General features: G+C 46.9%; 1 protein-coding gene across 26 annotated transcripts in view; it reads right to left on the bottom strand.

The window, feature by feature from the left end:
* The window catches only part of ANKS6 (ankyrin repeat and sterile alpha motif domain containing 6), a 69,793-nt gene that overhangs the window by 29,241 nt on the left and 20,374 nt on the right, over window positions 1-20,178 (bottom strand). For 16 of the 26 annotated variants that reach the window (XR_008291084.1, XR_008291091.1, XR_008291082.1 and 13 more), the window contains exons 12-14: window positions 13,552-13,735; window positions 8,765-8,832; window positions 2,853-2,969 (exon numbers count right to left, since the gene is read on the bottom strand). Coding sequence is in view for 4 of the 26 variants with exons in the window: in XM_027039528.2 (XP_026895329.1) it covers window positions 2,853-2,969; window positions 8,765-8,832; window positions 13,552-13,735 (369 nt within the window). In the remaining 22 variants the exon portion in view is untranslated. Of the gene's footprint in view, window positions 1-2,852; window positions 2,970-3,365; window positions 3,400-7,033; window positions 7,315-7,945; window positions 8,652-8,764; window positions 8,833-13,551; window positions 13,736-18,790; window positions 18,814-20,178 lie in introns of those variants that run through there. The other 10 variants (XR_003413997.2, XR_003413996.2, XR_008291092.1 and 7 more) reach the window with 8 other exon arrangements.

Raw genomic sequence — 20,178 nt, 5'->3', positions numbered from 1 at the left:
TGGACCTGAGCTCTTCCACTCTATGGCAGCAGTTAAGCTTCCTGAGATTTTCAAGCCAGCCCAGTCTGCCTTTTATCTGGGATCCCAGACCACAAAGGCCATGGCTGCCAAGGGCAGAAGGGAGGTTCTGGAAGCATTCGAAGCTACTATCTACCACGCCCTGGGCCGGGCTCCAGCGGCATCCAGCTCCTGGCCTGTCCCCCCACAGCTTCCATGGTCCTCACTGGCCCTACATCTGGTACCTTACCTGTCTTTGCTTGACCGGCTTGGCTTGCCCCACCACCCTCCTCTCCTTGGCTCGAACATCTGGCCCCTGGAGGCCACAGCATGAAGGGTCCTGTAACCCCTGAGCCACATCCACATCACTCACCTACCTCCTCCCCAAAGCCCTTGCCCTTACTTGACTGGGTCCCCCTCAGCCACCCTGAGGGCCTTATCTGTCCCCTGCGGCCTCCCCTCACACCAGACTTCTTGCTCTCAGCTTCCACACATTTTTAGTTCTTTTTTTTTTTTCAACGTTTATTTATTTATTTTTGGGACAGAGAGAGACAGAGCATGAACGGGGGAGGGGCAGAGAGAGAGGGAGACACAGAATCGGAAGCAGGCTCCAGGCTCCGAGCCATCAGCCCAGAGCCCGACGCGGGGCTCGAACCCACGGACCGCGAGATCGTGACCCGGCTGAAGTCGGACGCCTAACCGACTGCGCCACCCTGGCGCCCCACACACATTTTTAGTTCTTGAGATGCACCACACGCCCTCTCACCACAGGGTCTTTGCACATGTGTGTCCCTCCTCCTGGTCTGCACTCTTTTAGCCCTCTACCCCGTGGTTCCCATCTTTCTTCAGATCCCAGCCCTCCTGCCACTCCCTGGGGAATGTCTTCCAGGACCTTGCCTTTCCAGCCCCCACTTGAAGTCCGGAGCTCTCCTTAATGAGCACTGAGTCAGGGAGCAGAGTGGTCAGCACACAAACTCTGGGTTCCAGTTCTGGCTCTGCCACTTACCAATGATGTGATTTTAGGCAAGTTCCTTAACTGCTCTGTGCCTCAGTTCCTCCATCTATGAACCGGAACTGGCCTCAGTGGCTTCCGTGAAGTTAAATGTACGACTAGATGTGACAGGCTCAGAGCAGGGCTGGGCACAAAGTGTGCTCAGTGCTTAACACCCACAGAGTGCCTGGGACACGGCGGAGAGGCAAGGGTTATTTTTCAGGACGAATTAATGCTCCAAAGACTCTAGTGCTTGCTCCAGTTGATCGGTGCCCCATGAGCCACCCGGGTGTGCCCTTCCTACCAGCCCAGACTGGCCACCTCCTGCAGCCCCCATGCCAGCCTCACCCCCTCCCCTCCTCATCTACAGTGGAGCAGAAGCGGTGCTGGCTGGGGGCCAGGGCTCACCGTCCGTCTCTGAGCCTCAACTTCCCCGTCTTAAAGGGAGGCGGCCCAGGCCCACGTTACAGGTGAGCAGTGCTTGGGAACAGGCTACTAACAGCAGAAGAAGAACAGACAATAAAGACTAAAGGAAAACGCAAGCGCTGGAAGCACTGCCAACCGAACCACTCCGAAGGACCCCCTCACAGCCTATGAACAGGCAAAATAACGACGACGACGGCAGCAATAAAAACCACCACCCCTGACCCCGGCAGGGAGACCCGGAGCCACCCCCATGCAGCTCTGTGCTGGGGGAACACAGGAAGAAGACCGGGGTGCAGGTCCTGCCTCGCCTTCCCGCCCACCTCTCCACCTGGGCACACCTCCCTCCCTGGGGCTCTGCTCCCTCGCCAGCCAGCCAGCAGCCAGCCGGACAAGGGAAGTGTGAGGACACGGCCTCCTCAGATTTACTGGGGAAATGTACGTGAAGTGTCTTGTGAATGATAAAGTGCTACATGAATATTTATTTGCTGTTGGTGCTCTAAGTCTGTTCAATATTTGCGTGCACACCCGGCAAAACACACAAAGAACCATGAGACCGGTCACGCTCTCTGACATAACCTCGTATTGTGGAACACAGCCTGAGGAACAAAACAACAGAAGAAAAAGGAGCAAGGCAGAGACATCCATTATGCTGCTATCTGTAATGGCAAAACCCCAGACATGGCATCACTGTCTTACAAGAAGGGGACCGTCAGGCAAAGCGTGAGAAAGCAACAGGTAAGCAAGTTGTACACACTGTTGGAGTGAGACAGAAAAGTCCATCCTGTGTTAGAGAAAAAAGCAAAGCTCAAGGGAGCTTGAATAGCCCAACAGCAACTGTCCTACTAAGGTGTGCAAAGTGAGTGGTGGTTTTTAATTGTTTTCACATGTATGCCTTTGGGGGGGTGGGGAGCATGGTTCATCTTTAGTTTAAAGCTGATGAGACAGAAATTTAACATTAGATAAAAATGCAGGATGCCAGCAACAACAGCGATTGACGGGTCTGTGTGTACCAGGGGCGCTGGCAACAGCCCCAGTGTCCCTGGCCATCTCAACAGATGAGGAAAGCAAGACTCAGAGAGGTGACGACTTCTACGTAATACGGCAAGTAAGGGGAGGAGTGGGTTCACACCCAGGTGGGCCTGACTCCAGGGCCCCTATTAAACAAGGGCTCTGTTTCCATTGTACACTGGAGGGCAATACCCAGCCATGTGGGTTGAAATTACCACAGGGAATATTTTAGCTGAATCTATGGGAAGGGACAGGAAGAGGAACAGGGAGGCAGTGAGTGCTCGGTCATGAGAAGCATGCACAGGGGGCCATCCTCTGCCAGACGTTCTAGAGGAGATGAAATCAGACCAGAAACATCCTTGGGAACACTGAGGGCCTGGGATCCTAGGTAGTGAAGCTCTCCACTGGAAAAAAAGATTGAGAACAATACCTTGCCTGCATTCAGTTCAGAAATTGCTGCCAAAATCTGCTGCCTGGACCCATCTGTCTTAATACCCAGCTCCTTCAAGTCGCCATCGGTAAGCGTGAGGAATGCTTCCATATCCACCTGGAAAGAGAGAAGGGGGATTTGCTACCATCTGCTTGACGCCACACCTCTTTTTTCCAACCACAACAGAAATATCTTGATTATGGACTATTAGTGTTTATTAGTAGTGAGTTAATTATGATTTACTACTTCCAATTCCTGACTTTATCATGAAAGTTTAGCTGAAAGTATTATGAAGGACTAACTCTCCTCAGCTCTAGGGCTGGGAATTTCAGGACAGGTGCATTTTGGAAAGACCATGACCATTTAACAAGGAAGGAGAGTTCCGAGACAGTGATGTGGGTGGCCAGAGCGGTGCAAATCCAAATCCGCTGTTAGAAAGTTGGCTCCAATGTTGCTGCACTTCTGATGATATCGGGCGCTGCACAGAAAAGGTGCACACATGGCGGTACTCACCACGTTTCCCCCCAGAAGACAAGGGAGATGCAGACTGTGGAAAGACAGAGAAAATAAACAAGCAGAAGCGATAAAGGGAAGAAGGGCCATGGAGAACTGAAGCGGAGGAGGGCTCAGAACAAGGGCCACTCAAAGCCATACGACCCTTGGCTTCTAATGGTGAAATCCTAAAATTCCTGCTTGGGCCTCAGCTCCAGGCGAAAAATTAATGGGCCTCCCTGCTATACAATGGATATGTTGCAGTCTGTCCTTCTAAGGTCAGATGTGGCTTGGAAGAAGCAAGCACACCCACCCTCACACACACAGGGTGGAGGACAGCCCTACACACCCCAGATCTGTCCTGGGGTCTCACTGTCAGGTGGGGATGGGGAAGACACAGACCAAGTCGTGTACACCTTGCAATGTAAGGTGAGTATACTACCATTCCCCATCTGGGGGCAGGGAAACTGAGGCATGGAGAGATTCAGTTCCCAAAGTCACGTGATGAGTCAGTGAAAGCCAAGATTTGAACCCAGGCAGTGGGCCCCAAGAGTCCTTGCTCTTCTCCACGGGCTCATGTCACCCTATAATGCTGCAGCCGCCGTCCCAGTGTTCCCTCCCGGGATTCCCCAGGGCAGCAGCCTCCTTGTTAATAGCACTTGATGCTCCCTAAGAATGAACAGGTTCTGTCATCTGTACAGGCTCTCCAGTATTAGACCCCAAAATGGCAGTCACCTGGGAGAGGTGGAAGGGCTCTGGCTGCCCCAGTCTCATCTCCAGCCCATGCCAGGGCAAGGAGGCACACACGGACAGAGCCTCAAGTCCCACCTGCTGCCTGGGGGCCCCGGGCATGTACCTCACCTCCGTTTCCCACCTGAAACATACGAATTCTCTCACCATCTCACTTACAGGTGGTTGTAGGTTCTACAGGAAGTTTACGCAAAGCTTTGCAAACTACATTTATAAATTATAAAGATACTATCGTTTTATGTTATATTATACTGGTGCCATTTAAAGTAAAATTGCCTGGGTGGCTCAGCTAGTTAAGCATCGACTTCAGCTCAGGTCATGATCTCACGGCTTGTGAGTTCACGCCCTGTATCGGGCTCTGTTCTGACAGCTCAGAGCCTGGAGCCTGTTTCGGATTGTGTCCCCCTCTCTTTCTTCTCCTCCCGCGCTTGTGCTCTGTCTCTCTCTCTCTGTCTCTCAAAAATAAACAAACATTAAAACAAATTAAAAAAAAAAAAACTTCTGTAACTTTTTGAAAATCCTTAATCCTTCACTTTATTTTTTTTAATGTTTATTTATTTTTGAGAGAGAGAGACAGAGTATGAGTGGGGGCGGGGAAGAAAGATAGGGGGACACAGAATCCAAAGCAGACTCTAGGCTCTGAGCTATCAGCATAGAGCCCGTCACGGGGCTCGAACTCCCAAACCTTGAGATCATGACCTGAGCTGAAGTCAGCCACTTAACTGATGGAGCCACCCAGGTGCCAGCCCCCACCCCCGCCACATTAGCCATTCACTTTAAAAGCAGGCTTTGTTTTATGTTCCCCCTTAGATACTGAACAAGATTTTTAAAATTTTTCTTCAAGACATTTGATGTATGTAGAAATAACACAATTTTTTTTCTGAGAAATTTCTCCTATCTTTCCTTCTCTATTTTAACCATCATTTTACTTTACTGGATAAAAAAAAAAAACAACAAAACCCTGAACCAGGTGCGAGCTGGTGGAGAAGGGTCTGCTCCCTTACGAGCCCCAAGCTCTCTGAGGTACAGGCATTATCCGTTTCCCTATGTCTCTCTGGGACATGACAGCTCACACGGGACGGAGGGCCTCACAGGACAGATGGCGTGGTTCTGACAGAAACTGCCTGCCCCTGGCAGTGCCAGACACGCCCCTCTCCCCACACACCCACCCCCAGCCTGTCCCCACAGCCAGCTCCTCAGCACCTCTCTGCCCTCTTGCCCGGGGCCTCCCCATCCCGGCCTTCTAACTGGAGTCTCCCTCCCTGTGAGTCTGCCCCTAACTCCCCTACCGACCCTGGGCCGCCATCCACGCCACAGGCCAGAGATCTTGCTGGCCCTCGTCTGCCTCCAGACTGTGGTTCAGAGGGTCACGTCCATGCTGGCCAGGCCCTCTCTGCTCCAGAGGTGCCAGCCTCAGTCAGGCCCTGGCCAGGCCAAAGTGCTGCTGGTTCTCTGCACATGTCTGCTCCCTTTTCCCAGGTGCCCTTCTAGCCCCACTCCCCTCCCTCAAAGCGCAGTTTTTGCTCAGCTGAGGTCTCCTCTGGCCCTCACTCTACAGGCCCCTTCCTTGGGCTCCCAGAATGCTCTGAGTGTTTCTCCCTATCCCAGGGTCAGGTGCTGGCAGAGGGACTGGTAGGGGACAGCGACCTGAGTAGCATCTGCTGACTGAATGACCACATCGATCAATATTCTACTGAATCCCCATCTGCACTGATCTTCTCAGTCTCTGACCTCTGTCAGCCCTGGGGGTTGCCAAATCCTCACAGCTCATTTTAGGTGGAGAAGCCAGAGACTGAATTCTCCTCATGTGAATACTTCTGAAGGGTTGCAGGATGCGGCAGAAACATCTGTGTCCTTTCAATATTCATGCCCTACTTTTTTTTTTAGTAATAGAATCCTAGTTGTCAGCTAGGCACATTTCCATGAAGCTAAAGTACTATATTTCTGAGTTTCCCTTGCATATGAGTATGTCAATTGACAAACTTCTGGCTAATGAGATATAAGAAGGTTTATGGTACTTTGAGGAAGTCTCTCTAAAAAAGGAGAGCATGTGTCTTTTTGCTTCCATCTCCTTGCATCCTGGTGCCTAGAATGTGGATGTAATGGCCGGAGCTCTAGCAACCATACTGGACTTTGAGGATGAGGGCCACACACCCTAGTGATGGTGGAGCAGGGAAGCTAGAAGGAGCTTAGATGACTCACTTCAAAACTTTCTGTGGGGGAAAAAAAACCTTCCATTTTGTTTAAGATACTATTATTTGGGGATTTTCCAATATATGCAGCCAGATCCATCCTAATATAAGTAGAGAAATGAAAATTACTAGACTGTCTTCAGTTTCAAAATCACAAGATGACAAAATGTATTAACTTCATTCCTCTTCCAAATTCTCAACACGGACTAAAAGCATATAATAATAGGGAGAAATTTTTACCAGCCTTGGAAGTGAGGGAAAATTTCTATCTGTATGCCAGGTTCTTCAAGGAATTTCTTAAGGGACTAACAAGTGCCCTGCAGCTGTGGGGATCAGTGAGGAGGTGAGGGCAGGGGCAATCAAGGGTGTTAAAACCTGAGTCCCATCAAAGCCTTCGAAGGAGCATGGGGTCTCCGGGTGGATAGACAGCAAATCTCACATAGTGTTACCTAGCTCGTATGTTGTCCAGAGAGGGGCTAAGCACAGGGGCGGGGGGACTGCTGAGCTGGCTCCTAACAAGGGCACTGGCTCAGCTAGCCTCACAGTACCTCACACACACAGAAACCCTCTGGCCACTGGCTCCCAGCACCCCTTCCAACAGTGCTGTCTCAGGACTCTGCACATTCCCAACCCCAGAGACCGTGGAGACTTTCAGGTGGGTGGGTTAAGACCACAGCAAATCTGCATGGTCCGCTTTCCGCCTTCCCTTTAAAACTCTGAAAGCCTCCCATTTCATCTGGAACATACCTCAGTTCCCTACAAGGGACAACTGCAAGAACCGGAGGATGGTGAGTGACAGGTATGCCCCAGACATGCCAGCTCCAAAACTGGGAGGAAGCCAAGAACTCAGAACTACCGTTGCCTTGTGAAACAGACATGGCCCCGGAGACGTGTTCTCTGTATACTCCAGGAGGGTATGGAACGGATGAAACAAAAGCAGGCAGCCATCAGCACACAGGGAAGACTTCTTGGCGATGAGAAAAAGTCACTACTGAAGTTTAAAATGCCAAAGTCGCAGGGAGGACACACTGGATGTGGCAGAAAAGCACATGGAGGAAGGAAGCCACTGCACTCTGTCTGCTTCTTAAAACCAAGTACAAACTCCTCAATAGCATCACAAGCCTGTCAGGGACACTGAGTGGTTGTTTTGATTGCTACTGTAATTATGACAGCTGTCATGTACTAAACCAGACAGAATATTCTAAACCAATGGTGATACCCTGGTGGCTAGTGGGCCTGCAGAGGAGTTTTATTTGGCCAAAACAGAAGTTTTTTTTTTTTAAACAATTTATTGAGATATAATTCACTTATTGTACAATCCACCCATTTAAAGTATACAACCCATAGGGAATATAGTCAATGCTACTGTACTAGCGACGTGATGGGACAGATGGTAGCTACCCTGGTGGTGAACACAGCATAAAATATAAACTTGTCAAACACTACGTTGTACACCTAGAACTAATGTAACATTGGGTGTCAACTATGTGCAAATCACAAAATTTTTTAATTAAGAAAATGAAGTGTATGATCCAATGATTTTTAATATATTCAGAGCTGTGCAACCATCCCCACACTCAATTCTAGAACATTTTCATCACCTGCAAAGAGAAACCCACCCCCAGATAAGCAGTCACTCCCCCCTACCCCGTTCTGTGCTCCCCCCACTCCCTGGCAACCACTAATTACTCTCTGTCTCTACAGAGTTGCCTATTCTGGACACGTCTTATAAATGGAATCATACCATATGTGGCCTTTTGTGACTGGCTTCTCCTCGGCATCATGTGTTCGAGGTTCCTTCATTTTGTAGCGTGTCAGTGCCTCCTTCCTTTTTATGGCCAAATTATATTCCATTGTATAGCACTAACAAATCTGGCCATTCACCAGCTGATGGACATCTGAGTTGTTTGCCACTTGGTGGCTATGAGGAATACCGTGGCTGTGAGCATTCGTGTGCGAGTCTTTGTGTGGACATATGTTTTCAGTTCTCTTGGGCATATACCCAGGAGTGGGATTGCTGGGTCACATGGTAATTCTATGTTTAACATTTTGAGAAACGGCCAAACTGCAGAACAGTATTTTTTTTTGTAAAAAAAATGTGATTGTGAGTGCTTTTAAGCACTCAGATTAACACAGAGCCTACGTGCAGACACTTAGCATAGATTCATTAGGATTTGCTTATGACCCTCTTTAAACCTGAAAGCCGGTCAATCACCTTCGACAGAAGCGCGTGCAGGACAGACACGAACTTCACTAGCGAGAGCGGTGCTCGAGACCACAAAATTCTGTTCCAACAGAACAAGCCATAAGGTCCCGGGATCTCGCTGCGGTGAACTGCACTAAGTGTGCTGAACACAAATTCCGCCTGCCGTCTCAGGGAGAGAGATCAATTAGGCTTGCAGGATGAACACCCACATGTGTGAGACCATTTTCTTTTATGGTAAGATTTAGATGGACATTCAAAAATAACATCCTTACCTCTTGCTCCTCAAAAATGGGCTGATACTTCTCAAGTGATAATTTCTTAAGGATTCCAGTCAGTTCATCTTCAAGAGGGAAAGATGTGAAAAGATATTTTAGAATTTGGCAAAAGGCGTCAGAACAGTGGTCTTCAAACTTTCATAAAACAGTGGCAATCCTATTTCAAATGAAATGTCACAAGAAACTCTAACACAGAAAGCAGATCTAAGCTGCACTCGTGTGAATGCGGCAGGGGGTGGGTCCGAGCCATACTTCCCCTCAGGGCAGGCCCTTGGCGTCTCCCCAGACTCCAAACATGGGGGTGTGTGTGCCCAGGCTGACCCTCCAATGGCTGCAACCCCCAAGTTCTCAGAGTTCTAGCTGCTAGGACTAAAACTCCACTTTCTGTCCAAGAATGGTTTTTAATTATGATTTCTTGACTGCTGGTAGCTGCACCTGCAGCAAATGCTAATGCCAGCAAGTTGTCAGCGAGGCGGAGAACAAACTTAAGAGAACAAGCAGGTGGCTTCAGACCAGAACTGGAGTTTGGCTCAGTGTGAAGAGGCTGTGGGCTTCCTGAAGGAAGGACAGACACATCTGAGTGGAACAGCAGAGCCAGAGGGGCACAGAGCAGGAGAAAACAGAAGATTTGGGATATCATGATTTCAGAGCAGGGAGGGTGAAGAAAGGAGACAAGACTAGCATCTGGGTGGGGGTGGGGGATAGTTTGAAAAAATATTCATTCACACATTCAACAGGGATTTACCAGTCCAGACATTAGGGACTCAATAAAGACCAAAACAGATAAGCAGGCTGCCAGGCCAAAGGCACTGAGGAAGGATGGAAGGGGGCAGGGGAAGATGACAGGGAATGGGAGAACGTTATTTATTATAGAGAGTGGTAAGGGAAGGTCTCCTTTATATAAGGTAACATTTGAGCAGTAAATGGAGTGAACTGTGTAATACCAAGGGAAAGATCACGAGGCAGTATTCAGGCAGAAGGAACAGCAAATACAAAGGTCTTGGGGCAGTGGGTGCAATTCACAGAAGAGGGACTGGAGATTAGGAGGTCTGAGTTCCTTTTTTTTTTGTAACATTTGTTTTTGATAGACAGAGAGACAGAGCACAAGTGGGGGAGGGGGCAGAGAGAGAGGGAGACACAGAATCCGAAGCAGGCCCCAGGCTCCGAGCTGTCAGCGCAGAGCCCAATGCGGGGCTCGAACCCACAAACCACGAGATCATGACCTGAGCCGAAGTCGGACGCTCAACCGACTGAGCCACCCAGGCGCCCGAGTTCCTTTTTTAATTCGTTCATTCAAGAGTGGATACCAACACGCCTACTACATGCTGGGAGTACAAGGATGGAAAGGTCCAAGCTGTAAAGGAGCTCAGCGTGGCTGGGAAGATAAAATGATGAGGGTGACAGCTGTTGCACCATCAGTCACCTTGTACATAGGTAACCCATTTGCTCTTTACAATGACCGTAACGATCCTATCAGTGTCTCCATTTACAGATGAGGAAGCAAGGCAGAAAAGCGTGGCTGCCGTATCTTGAGATCATGCCGCCAGTCCACGGCAGAGCAGGAATTCACACCAGTGGTCCAGCTACCAGGCCTGAAGCTACACACCACCATCTCTCTCCTTGGTGACAAGCGCTGTGATGAGGGGCATCGACAAGGGGGTCTGGGGACAGAGAGGACAGCTGACCCACTTGAAGGACCAGAAAAGGCTTCACGGAAGAGTACTACTGCACTAGGCTGTACGAGATGAATCGAGTCCCAGGCCACACTGAACCCACTGTTGCTCCGTGGCACCAAACCTTTGCTCGGGCTGTTCCCGCCACACGCAGTCTTCCTCCGTAGTGGAGGGCCGGGAAATGGTTAGCAACCGGCTCTCTGAAGGAAAATGTACGTAGGGAGGTAGGTACGTAAGCTTACTGTAGATTTTACTGATATAAAGGATGTATAGCACACAATTTACGTATAATAATAAACTACACAATACTGTTTCTTATAGATCCCATGCAGCCAATGCTTGCGTTGCACTTGAGGCACCTCACTGAACGCTTTCACTGATTTTTCCCTTCCTCTTGAGTCCACAGCCAATGAGTATAGTTCCAACAGGGATGCCGCTGGGGAGTTCCGCGGATGGGAACAAGTAAGAGGAAATGAAACAATGAAGACGCATATTGGAATTTCATGTGAGCAACTCTGCTGAATGAGATAATGGTTTTAAAATCCTGGAAGAACACTGTTGCAATTTTTTTGTGCTAGTCACAATATGACAGACACACTTTTAACCTTCGTCTGCAATATGGGCATTTTCTCCATCACTGTCCAGATTACATCTAGATGGTCTATGAGATAGTAAACCGACCTCTGATTGGTGGCATTTGCTGATGTCACGGAGTCAATACCCTGCTCCTGACTGATTTTAGGCTAACAACACAACTAATGTTCCTGAAAGTGGAACGGAGAAGGGACGTGTGTGGTAGCACATCATGACATAGTATTCCTACGGCATAAACAGCACAAGTATTAGCAAAATGTACTAATAAATTAATAACAACATTTTGTTTTAAGTACCCCATACCTTTATATTTAACATAATTTAATTATATAAGCTCATATAATTTGACTTTTTCTTTCTTTTCTTTGGCTTCTTTATGTATTTGTTGTTGTTGTTGTAATTTGACTCATAATGGCTGTGTTTCATCACTGGTTTATACATCTCCTGCAGATTCAACGATGGACTCTGGCCCACCGGCCCGGCCTGAGTGCCTGCTCTTCAGTGAAGCCTGTGCCATGGCACTCCATGCCTGGCTGATAACACAGATTTGACCCCATTTATTTACTTAAATGTATTGTGCTGAATGCAGCTGAATCCCCAGCCTGACTGTGAGCTAACCCAGCACAGATTAAGGCACCCGGGACACAGGTTTCACCACTCCCCATAGAGGGGGCCGGAGGGGCCGCAGGAGGAAAGACGGGGCAGGGCAAAGGCTTGCGTGTGGTCCTCGACTGGGGCCAAGTGTTTCCCAGAAGAATGTCATAAAAAGTAGCTGTCTGGGGATGGACTGCAGGTCTGTCCTTTGATAGTCTCATGCCCACGGGACAAAGGTCTTGCTGCCTCCAGACCCAGGAACTCTGGAGGGGAAAACTAGGCTTTCTACACCAGAGAAGTTAAAAAGAAATTGCGGTCAGGTCCTCTTCTGTTTTTATCCCAACCAGGGCTTGCAAACATTTTTAAATAATGAGAGAGAGGGAAAAGAGTGGGCATGGACAGTGCATACAGACCGCCACGGTCTCACCTCTTTTTTGGAAAAAGTGGGGGGGTACAAATACCTCACTGAACTTCTAAGAGTTGGATTCCTGGAAGCCTCCAAGGTGGGAGAATTCATGACTGCACGTAGAAAACACGGTTAGGGAGGAACAGGGTTGCTAGTGAATCTCTGAAGCTTTTATACGTGGTTGCACTAGATATCACAAAACAGTAAAAGCAGCCCCCAAATAAAGAGGATGCCAATGGCAGCATGCATTTACCAACTCAGTCCAGACCACAGCCTGTGAGGCTGATTTCAACCTATCACCTGCTGGGCGCTTATCACCTGCTGGGCACCTTCCTCCAGGCAGCTGCGGGGAGACACTTGCAGCTGTGTCTGGGAGGCCCTGGCACACCTGACATTTCTCTCCTCTCTGAACACTACTACTTGGCTTGCACCTGCCTGGGTCCCATCTCTCCCCATAACTCTGCTCCCCCTCTCCCCCCGCCCCCTCACTGCCAGGACCACCAGAGGGCAGTTCAAGGGACAGGATTCTTCATCTCCTTTTGTCTTTTATATCTTCCTATCTTTATCTGGGGCCTCCCAGCACTCCTCCACTCCATCTTCCTTTCTGCATCTTCCCCACGGGAGGGACCTGCACTTCACCCACACAGGTTCTAAAGTTCTCCTGGTTACAGAGGACAGCTACTGTTTCTGCTTGCCCACCATCCCTCCCCTCCTCCTTCTGGAAACAGCACTTTGATTTCCCTTTGAGGAGTCCCCTCTCTCCTGCTCCCAATCTACAAAGTGTCAGCAGGGCAGACCCTGAGCCCAGCTACAAAGGCAGACATGTGACCTGCGCCCAGTCAATCAGCACGTTCCACTGCCACAGACGCACAGTCAAGGATACACAAATGTCCCGTCATTATAAATAGAGACGAGGCAGGCCAATGACGTTTACCCCAGGATTTTGCTGGACCTACTAAGAAAGAAGCACTCTTTCTGCTGGCGTTGCTAAGTTAGCAGGAGAAGTAAGCAAGCCTGAAGTTCATGGGGGACAACTTTGCCACCGCCTAGAGACAGCCTACCTGAGATATGGAAACACTCCCAAAGTACCTGGATCCACACACGCCTGAAGCACACCCTGGACACTTTCATTATATGAGCCAACAAATTATGTTTTTTGCTTTTGCTCAAAGCAGTGTCAGTGGAGATTGCATTACTTGCAGATGACAGAATTCTGATCTGTACAAGGCTCAGGGAAAGGTACATCACTGGTGTTGGAGAAGCATTTCTACAAGTGTATGTCTGTGTACGTAAACGAAACTCTACTAAGTTCAAAAACATTTTGAGGGAGCTTACCGGACGATTAGCAAAGTGAAGACAAAAATACAAGGCAGAATCGGGGAAGAATGGAGACAGGTGTTTTTGTTTGAAATTTTAAAAATGACCTAGGACCTAGGATGGCTATAGCAATGACAGCACCTTCCAGGTCACAGAGGCAAAGAGGAAAGGCTGGCGTTTTGGGACCTTGGGGGGCTCACCTTCATCTGTGATGGTGCCGCTGCTGGAGCCCCCACTGCTCTTGGACTGCCGATGGGGCGAGGAGGACACAGAGGACTCGGCCGCGTGCCCTTTGGGCGAAGGGGAGGGCGTGAGTGTGGGGGAGGTGCTTTTGGAGGTAGTGGAAGTTCCAGACAAAGGCCGTTTGCTCGTCTCCAGTTTCTGCTGAAAAGAGTAAGACAAATACGTAAGCCATCACCTGGAGGGTAGAAGTGATTAAAACAGACACCCGACAGGGAACACGGGTGATAGCTGACTCAGCAAGATATCTAAGCAGGACTATGAAATCTACTTAAAAAAAAAAAAAACATGCAAAGCAGAAACAGTATTATTGGAACAGGGACAGGAAAATCCTGCCCTGGAGCACAGAGGCAGGGGGTAGGATGGAAAAAGTGGCACTTGAGGAGCCAGGAAGTCAGGTACTAATCCTGCCCGTAGAGCTACCAGCACCGTGTCCTTGGCCAAGTCCCCTTACCTCTCAGTTAATGCAGCTCTAAATGGAAGTGTGGCTTATAAATGCACGAGGTCCCTTTCTGCTCCTGACGTTCCTTCATCTAAACCAGTCATTTCCAACTTCTCACCAAAGAACACATCATTTTTCCCCTTTGTGTGTGTGTCATTTAGTTAAAAAAAAAAGAGCGCCTTTTTATTTTTAAATACTTTTAGACTTATAGAAGAGCTGCAAAGATAGAACAGAGCATTCCTGTGTATCCGTCAGCCAGCTTCCCCTGACGTTAATATCTTACATAACCGTAGCACAATCATCAAAATTAAGAAGTTAACAGTGGCACAGTACTATTAGGTAAGCTATGGACTTTACTCAGGTTTCACTGGTTATTCCACTTAATGTCCTTGTTCCGGTCCAGGATTCCACACTGCATAGACTTGCCATGTCTCTTTGACCTCCTCTGTGACAACTCAGTCTTTCCTTCTTTCATGACCTTGACACTGTGGAAGAATTGAGGTGTTTGCAAAGCATCCCTCAGTTTGGGTTTGTCTTATATTTTCTCATAATTAGATCTGTTTATGGAGTTTTGGATTAATGACCCCAGAGGTAATGAGCCATTCCTACCACATCATGCCCGGGGTCACACAGCATCCATTTCTTATTATTGATAACGTTAACCTTGATCACTTAGTTGAGGTGGTGTGTGTCGGGTTTCTCCATTGTGAAGTGATACCATTTCTCTTTATAATTAACAAATATTTGGGGTGGGGAGGAGATATTTTGAGCTAAATATCTTGTTGCTCCCACTAATTTTGGCATTCTTTGGTCGATCTTGTCTATAGCAATTACTACTGTGATGTTCTAGTGATAGGAGATCTATTTCCCCTATTCCTTTCACATTTATTTTCTGGAATTCTGGATGGAAGAGATACTACTTCCCCCATTTATTCAGTTATTTATTCCTAGCAGTATGGGCTCGTGGACATTTCTTTTATAATCTAATCACTACTGCGATTTATTTTACAGTCGTTCAAACTATTCCAGTTTGGGGCACTGAGATCTTTCAGGTTGGCTCCTATGTTCTTTCCCCATGTCCATCTTTTTGTTGTTGTTGTTTCTTTTTAAGAGCATCTCCTTACTTTCTGACACCACAAAATGCTTCAGGCTCATCTTGCATCTCCATGGACCCAGTACTGGAATAAACCACTTCTCCAAGGCTCTGGTCCCTTTTATTGGAGCATGGTATTTAGGAACCAAAATCTGGGTACTAGGCTGTTCGTGGCTACTGGGATATCACTGATTCTACGTTCTCTCAGTGGACAGACAGGAAAGTATACTAAGCCATGCATCCACATAGCCTGGCTTACTTCCATATAAATCTGTGTGTACACACACGCACACACACACATTTACAACCACGCATTCGTACCGATTCCTCTGACAACAATCCAATATCCATGGGGTTTGTTCTAATATTTCCCCTTTGGTTCAATCTCTAACAGTTAAAAACTGGGCTCATTATAATTACTTATTTGCTCAACCCTAGTATATGTGTAAAGTGTACATGTATACAAAATGTATAAATAAAGTGGTTTCGGAATTAAACCCACATCCCTATAAGAACAACAACAACAAACGATCAACGAGGATACAGTGTTTGGGTATGGTTATGTCTTTTACTTAGGCCTCACCATATCCCCTTGACCTAGTTTTCTCCCCCCATCTCCCAACGTGTGGTTATGTCAGTCATTTGTAATATAGTTAGGTATGTCGTTGTAGTCTGCATTCCCTCTTTGGTTCCTGGCCAATACTGTTTGTTTGTTCTTTTAATTTGCATACAGCAGAAATAACTGTTGTGTATGATTCAACAGGTTTTGACAAATACAGAGGTGGGGGTACCATAGAGAAGAGCTCCATTAGCCAATTCCCTCGTCCTGTCCTTTTGTATTTGATCTCTCCCTCATCCCAACCCATGAAAATAACTGATCTGTTTTCCATCCCTATGTTTTTGTCTTTTCTAAAATGTCACATAGATGGAATGACACAACATGTAGACTTTTGGGTCTGGTGCAGCAAACTGCTTCAAGTTACTGCATGTATTGACAGTGTGCTCCTTTCCACTGCTGAGCAGTGTCCCACTGCGTGGATGTACCACAGTTAGTTTACCCGTTCACCTGTTGATGTGATGGTTCCAGTTTGGTGTGATTATGGATTAAACTGCCATAAACATTCACAGACAGATTGTGGCATGAATACTTTTTAAAAATACACTTGGGTAAAGACCTAGGAGGGAGATAGCCAGTTCATAGGGTAAGTATATAGTTTTATCAAACACTGCCCAACCTTTTCAAGATGGCGGTACTGTTATCACGTTGCCCTGAGCACTGAAGTTCTAGGAGCTCCATATGCTCATCAGCACTTGTTTCTTTAAAGTTTTTAAGTTTTAGCCAGTCTAACAGGTATTTAGTGCTATCTCACTGTGGTTTTAATTTGCATTTTCCCCAGTAGTTAATGTTCAACGTTTTTTCATGTTTCTTTACCATTTGTATATTTTTGAGGAAGTATCAGATATTTTGCCTATTTTTTAAATTTGCTTTTTAATGAGTTTTGAGTTATTTGGTAGTTTAAATAGGATATGGCTAGGTGTATTCTTTTTATATTTATTCTATAGTGAGAGTTCCGGATTTATTCTATAGTGAGAATTTCCTGAACTTCCTAGATCTGTGCTTTGAAATCTATCATCAATTTGGGGAAATTTTCAGGCATTAAGATATTCCTTCTGTCCTACCATTCTCTTGCTCTTCAGAGCTTCTTATTACCTGTATGTAAGAACATTGGATATAATTCTACTGTTTTTGTTGTTCCTATTTTTGTTTTAACTTATTTTTTCCCTTGTGTTTCAGTTTGGGTGATTCCTATTACCCAGTCTTCAACTTCACGGATTCTTTCCTTGGCTGTGTCAAGGGTACTGAGGAGCCCATCAAAGACATTCCTTATCTCTGTTACAAGTTTTGTATTTCTAGAATTTTCCTTCTTTCTTAGGGTTTCTATTGCTGAAATAGTTACTTATATGATCTTGCACATCAAATTTTCCATTAGAGCCTCTAACAATTAATTGTAGTTCTTTCAAATTCATGGTCATGTAATTCCAACACCTGTGTCGTATCTAAATCAAATTCTGAGGACAGCTTTGTTTCTTGGGTGTGCAGTTGTTTTGTGTCTTTTTGTAGGTCTTATAATTTTTTGGTAAAATTGAACATTTTGACTAGGATAGCAGAGACTAAGATAAATAGTTTTAATGCCTGGAAGTGGGTACATCTCTCCTTCTGCTAAGCCTTCATGCTCTTCCTAACTACATCCCAGAGTGGAACAAGATGTCTCTCTTCGCTTTTGAAAGACTGTCAATTAGCTGCCTATATTGTTGATAAATTCTTCCTTCTGCTTTTTTATAAACAAAGACATTCAATAACAAAGCTTCTGATTAGGCAGGAAATAATTAGTATATCCATACTAAACAGATCTATCCCAGCCGAAGCAAACAAACATGATACTCTGGACCTTGTAGGAGCATTATTGTGGAGGGGCAGATAAATATGATTATCTGGGATGCTCTAATAAAATATCTGAACTGTTCCCTATGTTCCCCACATAGCGGATCTTGTTAATGGTGTCATCTCCACCCCTCCCTCAATCCATACCCTTTGCAACGTGTGTTTGTGTGTTCTTCTGCAGTGGGTGTGCTGATTTGCTTCAACAACCTGACTGGTTTTCAACTCATGCCTTTGGTTCTTGCCATGAGGACACATCTAAGCTTGTTGTGGACATGCATGGCCCAGTCATCCTGGTCACTCCAGCCAACAGCCAAATGTGTAAGTGATCCCTCCAGACCACAAGGACTACCGAGCTAAGTTCAGACTAAACCGCCAACCCACAGGTTCAGGAGCTAAAGAAACGCTTTTCTGTTTTAAACCACTAAGCTTTAGGGTGAGAAGAGAGAGCTGATGTATTCAGCGGGACTTTGAGCTTCCACAGGTCTGGGAAGCACCGACACACATTCTGACTCCCCTGATTCTGTGCCTCCTCAGGTTCGCTTCAGGCTGATTCGTGAACATGCTAGAAGCCATGCCTTGTGAATATGCTACCATTACGGTGGTGCTTATTTTAAGCAAAGTATGAAAACCAGATTCAGTAGGCTCCTATTTTGAATGCTAATTTCTAATTCTTCCTAAGGGAGTCTTTGAAAAACACTTCATGTCTTCATTTTGCTGCTGGAGCCTTTGACAGAAAGCCCACCCCTTGTGCCCTTTGATTTAGGGCAGTGGTTTCTAAGAGCCCTGGGCTGGGCTGATTACAATACTCTCTCGGGGGAAAATCAGAGTTCTCAGATCCCATCTTGAAGAGTCTCATACAGTTATCCTGGGTGGCACCCAGAGACCTGAATTTTTAGACAGCGCCCCAAGGTTACAGCATATTGTTAAGAATATCAGGTGTCATTGACCTGGATTGTTTCCTCGGTTTGTTTCCTGAGTGTATCTTTGGACACAATCTCCTTTCATTGGAATATACCTAAACATAGATTATATATAATAAATGCATTCAAGGGAGACAATGGTTGATATAATTTATAACTTAGACACCTACCTATTTTTAACACCAGTTAAGGAAAGCTAATAATATCCAACACATCTAGTAAGATCATCAAAATAGAAACAGAAAAATTTAAACAACAGAGAAGAGGAAAACGATATCAAAGCTCACACCAGAAGACTTACTTTAATTAGTAGCTCTGAGTTTCCTAGCAGCAAAGGCAAAAAGAGAAATACAATAATTATATAATCCTTACTATATGAAGAAAGAAAATGTACGAAAGTATTGGTAGAGACATTTTTTTTTCTAGAGCTGAATTCTAAAAGGAACTTAATTACACAGGTCCTATTACACAAGTAATTTTCAATATAATGGAAAATATGCTAATGCATAGGGAGAGAAACTTTTTCTGAAGCAAAGGAACCTAATTCTGTATGTCTGATTGCAAAAGGGACTTTGAAAAACAAAAAGTTCTATAACCAACAGTGGTGGGCAGAAAATAAAGACTATTGCTTATACATCCGTTAAAAAAGCAGTCTCTGGAGGCACATCTGGGCAAGGGCCCAGGGGTGAGGCTTTCAGGTGACCTAACTTTTCTCCGGGAAAAAGCTCAAGCCATCTAAAAAATATGAAGAATGGGACAGTGCTTGGCCATGGGGTCCTCTCAGAGGAGGAAATGGGCTACACTGCACCAAGGGAGAGGGGCACCTTGAGGAGGAGCCAATTTATACTGTCAGGAACCCACACTTGGTGGGGGTCGGGGGGGGGTCATTCCAGCAATCAGTCCAGGTGGAGGGGCTCAAAAGCTAGAAGGGTCAGACTCTATAGACACTAAAAGACTTCTCACTACAGAGAAGCATTGAGGGTTTCCTGTCCCTTGCAAACTCCATATAGATACTGACAATGTGGTGACTGCTCTTGGGCTGCATGAGTGGAGGAAAGGTCCCAGGCAGTGAGGTGAGACTCCAACTCTGTCCTGTCTACCAGCAGGACTGCAGCTCCTCCCCTCTGGAATGCCACAAATGTCACCCCCTGACAGTGGAACGGTGTCACACCCTGCCCCAGCCCTGCCCCTTTCATCAGCTCCTCATCCTTCAGATCCCCATTTAGGGTTCCCTGATGCCCTCAAGCTTGGGTAGCAGCCCCCATCTGTGCCACCACAACATCCTCCCTTCTCCACGACAGCTCTTACCACACTGAGTGAAACTGAGTCCGCAGTGACACCCCGAGAGGGTCACCAAACCACCGGTTCACCACTGGATCCTTACTGCTAGCAGTGCTGGGCACAAAGCAGACACCCCAAAGATGTGCACAGTGAATGAATAAGGTAGGACCACAGATACTACTGCTGATAACGTCAGCACTTACAGCTGACACTTACAGGCTCACCAGGTGCCAGGCCCTACTCGAAAGGCTGAAGTGTGGGGCTGAGACCCGATCCCAGGTAGTCTGCTCCTGTTCCCACACTTCACACCTCTTTGCTCTAAGCAATGAACAACTCGAGGCTGAACGAGGCACCTGGAGGTGCCCTGCAGGTCAGGGGGGAGGTAGACCCATGCGTGTAGGGGGCCGA

The sequence above is a fragment of the Acinonyx jubatus genome, chromosome D4, assembly GCF_027475565.1.
Source record: "Acinonyx jubatus isolate Ajub_Pintada_27869175 chromosome D4, VMU_Ajub_asm_v1.0, whole genome shotgun sequence".
Classification (NCBI taxonomy): Eukaryota; Metazoa; Chordata; class Mammalia; order Carnivora; family Felidae; genus Acinonyx; species Acinonyx jubatus.
Note: the sequence above shows the minus strand (reverse complement) of the source record. Positions and strands in the feature narration are given on the sequence as shown.